Source organism: Colletotrichum aenigma, assembly GCF_013390185.1.
Source record: "Colletotrichum aenigma strain Cg56 chromosome Unknown KSG_Cg56_contig03, whole genome shotgun sequence".
NCBI lineage: Eukaryota > Fungi > Ascomycota > Sordariomycetes > Glomerellales > Glomerellaceae > Colletotrichum > Colletotrichum aenigma.
This window is the reverse complement of record NW_023500909.1, coordinates 6,700,762-6,712,102: the sequence shown is the minus strand read 5'-3', so window position 1 is coordinate 6,712,102 and position 11,341 is coordinate 6,700,762. Positions and strand designations below refer to the sequence as shown.

Genomic DNA, 11,341 nt, shown 5'->3' with positions numbered 1-11,341 from the left:
CCAGATGAACCCGTTCCTGCGGGCTACTCTCTTCGGACGAAGAGTCCGCTTAGTGGCCAATTCTTCCGGCTAAATTCTTATTCCCCCTACCCAATTCGACTCTTTTGGTAATTGCCCCCCTTTCCAAGACGACCCTGGATGTGGGGGACCGAGATGATCGGGTTTTACACAAACGACTTGCGACCCCTGACGTCGTCTATGAGCGGCTGAAGGGAAGTCTACAAAAGTTGCATGGTGCGGCACAACAAGGCGATTGTCTGATCAGCTTCGTTTTTGATCCTCGCGGGACCATAAATACCCAGAAGCCAAGTCGAGTTTGACAAGTGGGAACTGGACGATCAGCAGTTTGTCAAGCAGTTTGCGATCCAATCAAATCAGCCATGAAGTTCAGCAACATTCTTTCCTTCTTCGGCCTGGCCAGCGCCGCCAGCGCTGCTTCGCTGCAGCAGGTCACCGACTTCGGCTCCAACCCCAGCGGCGTCAAGATGTACATCTACGTCCCCGACAAAGTTGCCACGAACCCGGCCGTTGTCGTCGCTATTCACTACTGCACCGGCACTGCCCAGGCTTACTACAACAACAGCCCTTACAAGACTCTCGCCGACTCTAAGGGCTTCATCGTCATCTACCCCGAGTCGCCCTACTCGGGAACTTGTTGGGATGTCTCGTCTAAGGCGACACTCACTCATAATGGCGGAGCTAATAGCAACTCCATTGCGAACATGGTTTCGTACACTCTCAACAAGTACAACGGCAACAAGTCCAAGGTCTTCGTTACTGGCTCTTCATCCGGTGCTATGATGACCGTAAGTTGACCGCAACCTGTCAATAGTGTCGTCCTCTGCTAACCTTGTCAGAACGTCCTCGCCGCCACCTACCCCGATGTCTTTGCTGCTGGCATCGTCTACAACGGCGTCCCGGCCGGCTGCTTCTACACCGGCACCATCAACGGCTGGAACAGCACCTGTTCGCAGGGCAACTCCATTGCTACGCCCGCCGCCTGGGCTAAATGGGTCACCGACGCCTACCCCGGCTACACTGGGTCCCGCCCCCGCATGCAGATCTACCACGGCAGCGTCGACACCACGCTTAACGCCAAGAACTACCAGGAGACCATCAAGCAGTGGTCCGGTGTCTTTGGCTACAACCCCGACAAGCCCGTCACTTCGTCTGCGAACACGCCCATCGCCAACTACCGCACAGATGTCTTTGGCGACCACCTCACCGGTGTTTGGGCTGTTGGTGTTGGACACACTGTCCCTATCCGGGGTGACGATGACATGAAGTTCTTCGGTCTTTAAACTGGTGTACATAATTTGATACCGGATATTCTTTGGACATATTTTCAACATAGCATATATAAGAATGCCTTAACAACCACTTGGCTACCGGTTTAACAACTAGTGGTGGGATCTGTCCGCTTGAGTCAGCTACAGACCTCACCGTGCTGTGTCGGACCGGGAATCTGTCTTGAAGAACCGGCCCGGTTCATTGAAATGATAGTCGACGTCTAGCCGGTTGTGGCGCCGGCTAACCTCGAAATTGCTGATCGTACCTTGGAAGATGATTGGCTGATACAGTAGATGCAATGAACATAGTATCGAATCTAGTCTTTTCAGCGACCGCCCTCAGATACTAGTGCTAGTAGCAACTCTCTAAACGTGGAGACGACCTCTTCAGCCAAACGCTCCTCCACAATACCTTCCTGCCACGAAAAAGCAAAGCCGAGTTGCCCGTCTCTCCCAGTCACGACGCTAACCTTGACGGCTCCAGAGGTTGCGCTGGCACTTTGACTGAACATCATCCGCTCCATTTTGAACCCAGTCTCAGTCACTTTTCCAGCGGAGCCGACAACCCCGACATTGCTTATCTCCCACGCAGCGGCCCGCTTCTTCCCCAGCTTTCCAGATAACCATCCCGACATGTCATCGGCGACGTGACGTAGATACCCGACAGGCATATCCGCTCCACGTTTTCTCGTAACCTCATCAATCGTCGCTTTTGTCCGTCTAGCGTCGAACCACATCGACGCCGGATCCGCGCTCCGGGAATACTGTTCGCTGAAGGATCCAACATAACATCCTAATGATCTATCGTTGATAGGGCCCGGCAGTAGATGGCGCAGGGATACAGCACAGTCGCCCTGCAACGTATCGTAGTTGTCGGGGAGAACTTTGAAGAATGCTGCTGCCAGGAGGGCCATTATACCAGCCGTGACAGATGTTTTCTCTCCCTTGCAGTGCTTTCTGAAGCTTTCGGCAACTTCTCCCGAGACCCAAAACAGCCTGACACAGGTTCTCACAGGAAGTTTCTGCAGTGCACTGCTCCAGACTTTGGCTAGCGACTCGATGTAATTCGATGCCTGCTGAACGAAGGTTTCTGAAACCGGCAGATCATAGACGGCCTCTAGTGACGGAAGCAGCGCATCTTTCGAATGGGTCGTTATAGACGACTGATTCAGAGCTTTCTCTAGGTCTTCATGAAAGATTAGGGCACTCTTAGTGTCCATCAGTGAGTGATGAAAGCATAGACAAGCCACGAAACTTCCAGAGTTGGTCCGGTCATCCAGAACCTCTAGTCTCCAGAAGGGCTGTGGGGTCGCGCCGTGCTCGAACGGCGTATTGTGTTGCTTTTCGAGCGTCACTTGCAGCTCAGCTTCAAACTGAGGGTCGGTGACGACCGTTTGAGATTTTCTCAACTGAATGACTTGCTCGGGTTCGGTGATTGGCAGAGAGATGAACCGAGGATCTTTGGTATCGATATCAACGGGAGTCGCACTCAAGATCGGGTGCTGGGCAACCACGTCACTAACAGCCCGCCATAGAGCCTGCAGAAGATCTCCGTTGTAGGAACATCTATAGACTGCAGCGACGCAGACGTTGTTGTAGATTCCGCGGTGGCTTCTGACTGTCGAGTATCGCTCCAACAGGCCTGCAGGTGTCAAATGAATTACTTTGCTTTCTACTACGCTCGGCCTTTAGCTAGACTTACCCAGAGGCCGCAATTTCCTGGGCGCTACGTCAATTTTGCCGTTCATGATGCTGGAATTTGAAGCTATGTGCCTTTCTCGAAAATGCATCGTCCTCGATGTCTTTAATCTGCTCGGAAGACGTCTCCGAGGATCATTAATCTCACCCGATGAAATCCACAAAATCCGGCCGGCACGTCGAGGTGATCCGGACCGGCTATCCGGTTTATCGACCAGTCGTTACGCCCTTGAACATGTCATTGCGCCCTTCAGTACAGACTAATTAACAACGATGTTTCGATGGGCTGCATTTGACCGCGTGTGCAAAATGGATCCATGGAGTGAAATTTGTTGTTCCCCGTCTCTTGTATTCTCTAGAGTTTATGTACGGCGTGTGTTACGAGTGTTCCATCGACACATTCCATGTAGCATTCTTTACCGATTGGCTCTCATCCAGTCTGTCGCAAAGCTCACTGCCTCTCGTAACGGAAATATCCCACAACATGCACCACCAACCAATCCTTTCTTCACAGTCCCAGTTCTTTCTAGACCTTTACCAATGAACCCAAAATCGTCATCGTTAAGAGTGATGTCTCTGACCGTCACCCATTGCCGGGAGCCCTCCACTACCGCAGCGAATGAGTTGCTCTCCAGTGGAGCGACATCACGGTACTCTGCCAAGTGGAACGCCGTACAAGTATCGAATCCGGTGCCCAACAGTAAGATGCGAGCTTCAAGTTGCTCCAACTTGGCGAGCGGGCTTTTCTCTCCTAGGCGACAATCGAGCGCATGTCCGGCAGTGATTTCGCCTGCCTGGAGCCCAACAGCAGCAAACGACGTCTGAGGATGGGCACTTCTCATGGCTCCGGGCCAATTCCTCAACATTTCTGGAATTGCTCCCACCCCCCGAGTCCGGGTGATACGCGGATCATACGGAGGCATTGTGTCCCGGATCGTTTGCCACAACTCTCGGGGCGCGCGGGGAGACCTCCATTCCGCGGGATCGGTGTTGTCCCCTGTGTATGTCGGTACTACCAGCGTCCCCTCATCTCCCAAGACTTCGAGGAGAGCAGAGATGACCGTTTCGGCGCCGCCGTTCACCCACCCGAGGCGGCTGAGGGACGAATGGAGCAGGAGGGTCTCGCCTTCGACTATTCCGAGTTTCTTAAAGTCCGAGATGAGAGATTGTTTTGTGCAAAGCGGCCGTCCAATGATTTCGGCGAGCATTGCTTGACGGAAAGTCGCCGTATGTTGAATGAGAGAAAGACTCGGCGAGGAGCATGGATCAGACCATCTTCCTGTGCGGGGAAGAAGTAGGATGATGGCACGAACCAACGTTTAATAAGTGTCACAGGACCTGCAGGTTGCACGCAACCTTGACTCTTAATTGGATGAGTCATCACCTGCAGAAAGCCTGATCGTAGCCCCAAGCGAACCCAAGAGGTCATCGTGACATGAAGTTCCAGGCAGTGCGGTTGTTGCACAACGCAGAGTTCTGCCCGATTAGCGTGGAAACCAACAGCTCAGAGCTACTAAGTAGGGTTTTGGTAGGTGCCACGATACTCTACGACAGGTGGCTTGCATTAGTGCAATTGAAGATGCTCATGCTGAAGGGGCCCGGATGCACGCTTAAAGGCGTAGTGCGCAGTGTTACTCGCCTTTAACGCATCAGAGAAGGATGCCAAAGAAGAGGATGGAATTTCGAAAGCCTCATGTCGCAAAATAAGGACCTTCAATTGCTCATTCGCTAAAGTAGTAGTAGCGAAACTAAGCTGAGTCTGCAGAATAGCAAAAAGAAAAAAGAAAAAAAAAAAAGGGGAAAAAACCCGACGGGCTTCAAACACATAACTGCTCGAAAATTACTTGATGCCACTTGTGTGGACATCTGCGAGCCAAATGAAACAAGCTGCACGGGCGATCTTATGACATCAACATCATCATCAAGTGGTTCTCAGGGCGGGGTTGCATGCAAGCACACGCATCGAGACAATCATCGCTGCATGTGGTGGGTGGTTGCACTATTAGGGAAATCTTTACCCGAAATCTAGTTATTTGATTTAGTATATGAATGTCATGGTTCGCATCTTCGCGCCAAGCCTCAATTATCCACCCGGGTAAACCGTCAAAGTTACTCGTCTTAAGCGGCGATTGCAGTTTTGTGCTAATATGGAACACCACTTCCCAGCGTTTGATGAACTTCCTGTAGTTCCAGGTGCGCCTCAAGGATGTCTTTGGGGCTTTTATGACAGGAATGGCAAGAAGGACGAGCTTGGCTGTAAGAATGTATGGTAGAGAGTGGTTTTGGCGCCTGCTAAAGAACTGTAGCTTTGAACCTTCTGACGCCTCATGTCGTGAAAGAAGCCGCCTGCGAGATTCAAACCGGTCGCCGGGTTCAACTTGATTGGCCTCTGGATTCATTCAAGTCTCCAGGCTTCGGTCGAAGAGAACTACAGCACACAATACTGGATGCCTCTGAGAATCCAGACATTAATGCCTTCGTCTTGGATGATGAGATACATATCAACACTCAGGGCAGCTCGCAATGGGATAGCCTGAAACACGTAGGTACACGACAAGACCATACGAATAGCAAGATCTCATGCGGCTCATAGTTCGCCCATCAAAAGAGCCAGGTCTTCTACGGAGGTCTGACATACGAACAAGCTAAGAAGACACATACCAATGGAATACATACCTGGTGTCAGGCCGGAGGCATTACAGGCCGTGGTATATTGGCTGACATGGTATGTGAGGCCACAAAAGATCGCGAGCGAGCGTTCGAGCAGAAGGATTGGTACTGACGTAATGCGTTTTAAGGTACGATACTACCAAAGGCGCGATGGAAAACTACCAGACGCCTGGTCTACAAGCCCGATCGGAGTCAACGATATCCAGGCGGCTCTTGCCGAGCAAGGTACAGAATGCCGACCCGGAGACATCTTAATCATGCGCACTGGCTACATCAAGAGGTACAATGAGTCTTCCGAAAAAGAACGTCGCAAAGGGATGAAGTTTGGGGGTCCTGCCATCGGCATTGCATCTACCGAAGAGACGGTACGGTGGCTTTACAGCAAGCATTTCGCTGCGCTAGCGGGTGACACTGTTTCTTTTGAAGCTTGGCCACCGCCAGCAGGGACTCCGTTTGTAATCCACGAGTTTGCGCTTGTTTGGTGGGGAACGCCTCTCGGAGAGTTGTGGGATCTTGAGACGTTGGCGGAACTATGCGAGGAACATGAAAGATGGTCCTTCTTTCTGACCAGTGCACCTTTGCACTTGAAAGGGGGAATAGGAAGCCCGCCTGGTGCTATCGCTATATTTTGATTACATATCTAGCTGCTTTTGACCTGGTCTCTTTGCTGTGAAGATATCGAGAGGTGAATGTCACCCTGTTCGCCAGATGTAGTAACACAGTTCTCAAGCTCTTCGTGGTGGTTCATTCTAACGCGGCTATTTGAACTCCAATGACTTTTTAGAGGCCTTTCCAATTTCGCTTGAGTTATCTAATTCTCACTGGGTGTTGTCTGTGTTCAATACTACCATCGAGAGCATTGTTCCGGCAAGAGAGATGGCCACAAAAGATTACGCCCTCTACGTTATCGCAGTCTGAAGTCATGCTACCTGTATCGGCTACAAGCCACTCTGTCACTCCAACTCCACTCTTCGTCTCGAATCTTCCAACTCTGCGATATGATAACGCGGATCAGGCGCCTGTGTCTCTAAAACTTCACACGCCTGTAGCTCTGGGGCCTGCTGGCGATGTCCCAGTTCGTCATCGTCAGGAGCGCTTGGATTCGATGATTTCCGACGGTCCGAAGATTCCGGTCCAATGGCTTCGTCCGTTCCTCTGACTTTTCCTCGCCGATGGCGATACAGCTCGCGGCCTAGCATGATTAGTTTTAGCTGACTCCTTTCATGAATAAGATATAGCAACGCACTAAATGCAAAAGCACTCGTTAAGAATAGCACGAATATGACCGCCGTAACAGCTGTTGCTGCGATTGTTGCAGTAATAAAGGCTTGGGAGTATTGCTTGATATCCAAGTTGAAAAACGCCTTGTATTGGGTGCCGAAAGCTGAAGCGAATGCGTCGATGGAGGCGAGATTGTCTGCGTGGCTGGCGAAAAGAGCGAGACAAACCAGCCATATGATGACGGAAAAGATTTCCAGGCCACTGAGAAGTCACTGAATCAACAGACCATCCTCAATTCTCTTACTGGTTGAGTCTTACAGATGTACCCAGCTGTTGTACATGGTGGAAATGAAGGTCACTGCGACCCCAAGCCACGTTATGTACGTCAAAGTCCAAGCAAAGGCGAACCAAGAGAGAGCTGATCTATTGGTCAATGGAGACTGAAGACTAAAGAGAAAGTATTGTGCAACTGGGAAACGTACGGAAGCCTTCAGCGCCGCTGAAGGACTATGAACATGAGAGTTACTGTCAGCAAGCACGACTGATTCTGGCTCTTGGGATGAGAAGAGACCCAGGCAAAAAGTAGTTCGGAATGAAACTGACTGTTATCCTCTGAGAACCTGTTGTCTTTTGCATAGTGATGAGTCCCCAGGCAGTCAACGCTACTACTACAGTCGAAAGAACCTATGATTCAAGGCAGCCAAAACATTAGCATTAAACTTCATCTTGCAGACCAACCCGTTTCCGAAGTCTGTCGGATGACAAAAAGTATCAGTTCCGCTCACAATTTGTGCTATCCTGAGACCTGCCACCCAAACAGGCATTCTTGGAATGTGAGAACGTTTCTTCCCATCGTTAGGCCAGGAATTTCTTGTTAGTGCAGTCATCGATGTAAATATGAGAACTCGTGTTCTCCAAATCAAGCTTATTCGGGACGGGAATTCGTGCGACGTCTATTAAAATTTCGAAGTTGAATTAACGCCGAAATCTCAGTTGAAGAACTTCAGTGGCTTGTGATGAAAAAAGCTGAACGGAAGAACGAGAAGGGGGAAGTAAGTAACTTGAACTTGGAGACGCCAAGATTGAACATCCCGAAAAAAAACCATACCAGCCTGCTTTATGAGGAAAATGAATGTTCAGCCACCGCACATCATCCTATGGAATGCATGCAATGTGGCAACGCGATCTTCATTGCTGCGCGAGGCAGAAAGATCCCATGCAAGCGTGGCCGTCATTGGGCGCAAAGGCTGCTTCGCCATACACCTGCATTTGTTTTGAGCAGGTTGGTCTCAGCTGCCTAAGCTAGGCGTCTTGATCGCATCACACAAATGACGTTCTGAAATCTTGGCATTTTCAGCCATTCCCTTGGCTCGCCCCTTTCAGATTTCTGTTTTCTGTGATTCGCACAATCAATCAACAATTGGTTCAGGCCTCCGCATTAGTTACACTGTGTATTATCTGTGCTACAAGGTGGCAAACTACTGTACCAAATCATCTCTCCAAGTTCAACAACAGAAGAATAGGGTTGAACACGTTGATGAAAGTCAACTATTAGCCTCGGACACCTTCCTTCGTCCAGAAAAAGAACGAGGTCTGGATATCAAAGGTTTTTGAAAATTATTTCAGAAACTGAAGGTGCCAATATCAATCTCCATATGCCGCAGATGTGTGGAGATTATGCATTTTGTTTTTCCATACTTTTGAGTTCCGCACAAAAGAAAAGTTGCCTTCGATCCTTCCTCCTAATAGAAGTGACTGTAGTCTAGTGCAGCTCCTCGAGCCTCTAATCATAATCGTGTCTCATAACGCAATGCTGAACATGTCCAAAATGTCACAGTCTCCCGGAAAGGTCCCGTCGGTGTTAAACGCTTCGCAGTGAATCTACAAAACTGAGGACACCAGCTGTATAGCATCTGACTGTGATTATTTCAAGACCACTGTGAAATTTGGTTAGCAGACGTCTTCCCATATCGTGTGCATTGCGTCGCCATTTACCCGTGTATCCAGCAATTGTACATGCGTGGACGAAGATGAACAGCGACACCAAGCCATGCTAGACTTGATGAGGTCCAAGCAAACGCAAATAACGAAAAGACTTTGCAACAATTAGCGAACATCAGGAAGTTGTGACGGGATGCGATAGACTAGAAAATACGGAAATGCTCAGGTGCTCAGAACCATCACCATGAAGATAGGCTTGGATGCAAACTGAGGGTTTGCAACTTACGGAAATCACACGGCACTTCATGACCTTTTACATATCGGCTAACGAGATCCCAGGCAGTCCACAGTAATAACACGGTCGACTGTATCTGCAGCGTAGCATCATTAGCGAGGGTTCGCATTAAACAGATCTGGTACAAGCGCGTCCTGTCACTCGAATGTGAGGTGACGTTAACACTTACGAACTGTATTATTCTAATACCTGACAACCACAACGGGAATACAGGGACGTGTGAACGGTCTTTCTCATCCTTGAGAAGGTTCGTGTTGTTTCCGGACGTAACAGCCATCGATATTTTGATGAGCTTGTGCTGCGCTGTAAATAGAATTTTCCTGAATAACGAAGATAACACAGGGGAACTGTACAAAACGAAGCAAAATGAAGAAGAAGGAGACCAGCTCGGAGCTTTCCAGGGGGATCATATACCATTCCCGCGATGTCTGGTCCGCCGCCAAGGCTGTAGGGCTCAAACGGGATCAGCGTCAGTTGGGCTTGATTCAGAAAATGAATGTCACAAAGCGGGCAGAATCTCAATATGCAAGCGGCGTTCCCTTAAACGTCATAGTGCTCACTGTGTCTTGATTCGCTATTAAGAGCACTTGTGACTGGGTATCCGTGGCGGTGGAATGGAAGATTCGTTTACAATTTGGATCGCGAACCTTTGTCGCGGGCGTGTGTCATATCAGGAGACAACTATACGTTACAGCAATATATCAAAGTTGCCTCCCCCGCCGTTTCATACTCTTTGCTCAGCACTCTGAGGGAAAATGTGCCCGTGTTACAGAATCAGGTGGACATTGTTTCGTGGGGCATTGAGCATGTTACACCAAATCCCAAGCGTGGGCCTCAGAGCCCCTCGCCCAGGACACACAAAACTTAATCTGATTACATCTCATGACAACAATATGTGACGTTTAAACAATTAATATGCTCGACTCAAGTCCAGCTCATTGCATTTTATCTATCTATAGTAATTCTATTGTAATATGATGCATATGCTTAAACATTAGATTAAGGAGTGACATGTCTATGATTCGTCGATTCGTTCTTCATGGTAATGATCGTGGTGAAATGCAATTGTTTTCAGGGCAACGGCTTAGTAGGTGTAAACCTGCTCAGGGCCAAGGTTGCCGAACTGGCCAGAGCCGAAGGGGTTGGAGGGAGCGGTGGTGACCGGCTGACCGTTGACGTTGGAGACACCGAACCAGGCAATCTCCTTGCCGTCGACGACGCTGAGGACAGCGAAGGCGGGGGCGGGCTCGGCAACGTAGCCCCAAGAGATCTGGTACTTGGAGCCGGAGGTGCAGGGCTGGTTGGACCAGCTCTCGGTGGCAGCGTTGGAGCCAGGCATGCGAATGACGGTGCAGGCCTCGGTGACGCCGTCAGCCTCGATCTTGAAGTTGTAGTCGCAGCCGGAGTTGTCCTCGCCGCAGTAGCGGGTCAGGTCCTTGATCGTCCAGGTCTTGCCCTCAACAGGCTTGGGATCGGTGTAGCCAGAAGAGCTGCCGCCGGTGGGAGCAGGAGCAGCAGTGGCAGAGACGGTGGGGTAGGTGAAGTAGGAAGAGGGGCAAGAGCCAGGATGAGCCGGGTTGCAGCCGCCGGGGATGCCCGGGATCGGCGTGAAGGTTGGCGCCGCGCTGGCCGAAGCAGTAGGGTAGGTAAAGTAGGAGGAGGGGCAGGAGCCGGGGTGGGCCGGGTTGCAACCTCCGGGGATGCCCGGGATAGAGGTGAAGGACGGAGCCGCACTGGCCGAGGCGGTAGGGTAGGTGAAGTAAGACGAGGGGCACGAGCCGGGGTGGGCCGGGTTGCAGCCGCCGGGGATGCCGGTGGAAGTGGGCTTGGGCAGGTTGGCCGTAGCGGTAGCACAGTACTCGCGGTTGCGGGCGTTGTCCTCACCGACACAAGCAGTGAGGGTGCAAGAGCAGGCGACCTCTGGTGTTCCAGCGGCGATGCAAACCTTGTAGGCGTCCTGGCAAGGGTCCTGGCGAGGCGCGAGGGCGGGAGCAGCAGAGACAGCCGAGGCCATGGCCAAGGCGATGATGAGCTTGTTGTACATCTTGTGTAGGAGTTGGTGAGAGTAAGGTGAAGGTGGAGGAGGTAGTTGATTAAGGCTTTGTAAGTGAAGCTTGAGGCTGAAGATGAGAGTGATGATGAGAATAGAAGGACTAGAGCAGGAGCACGCAATAGCTTATATACCAAATGATTCACATATCATGAGGTCTCAAAAGTCTGAAGAAGC

The 11,341-nt window shown here is 50.7% G+C and overlaps 3 protein-coding genes across 3 annotated transcripts; 1 reads left to right on the top strand and 2 right to left on the bottom strand.

Annotated features, from left to right (window-relative positions):
* Positions 1–380: 380 nt before the first annotated feature.
* On the top strand, positions 381–1,301 carry axeA-2 (putative acetylxylan esterase A; the record flags this gene model as incomplete). The annotated part of the gene is made up of 2 exons (XM_037321042.1): positions 381–806; positions 858–1,301. 2 exons carry the CDS (start codon positions 381–383, stop codon positions 1,299–1,301), a joined length of 870 nt encoding a protein of 289 aa, XP_037180878.1.
* Positions 1,302–1,615: 314 nt separating this feature from the next.
* On the bottom strand, positions 1,616–3,037 carry FCK4-1 (putative alcohol acetyltransferase FCK4; the record flags this gene model as incomplete). The annotated part of the gene is made up of 2 exons (XM_037321041.1): positions 1,616–2,931; positions 2,992–3,037. 2 exons carry the CDS (start codon positions 3,035–3,037, stop codon positions 1,616–1,618), a joined length of 1,362 nt encoding a protein of 453 aa, XP_037180877.1.
* Positions 3,038–10,198: 7,161 nt separating this feature from the next.
* Positions 10,199–11,158, bottom strand: CGCA056_v005789 (uncharacterized protein; the record flags this gene model as incomplete). Its single annotated transcript, XM_037321040.1, has 1 exon — positions 10,199–11,158. The coding sequence occupies one exon, from the start codon at positions 11,156–11,158 to the stop codon at positions 10,199–10,201; it is 960 nt and encodes a 319-aa protein (XP_037181807.1).
* Between the last annotated feature and the right edge of the window lie 183 nt (positions 11,159–11,341).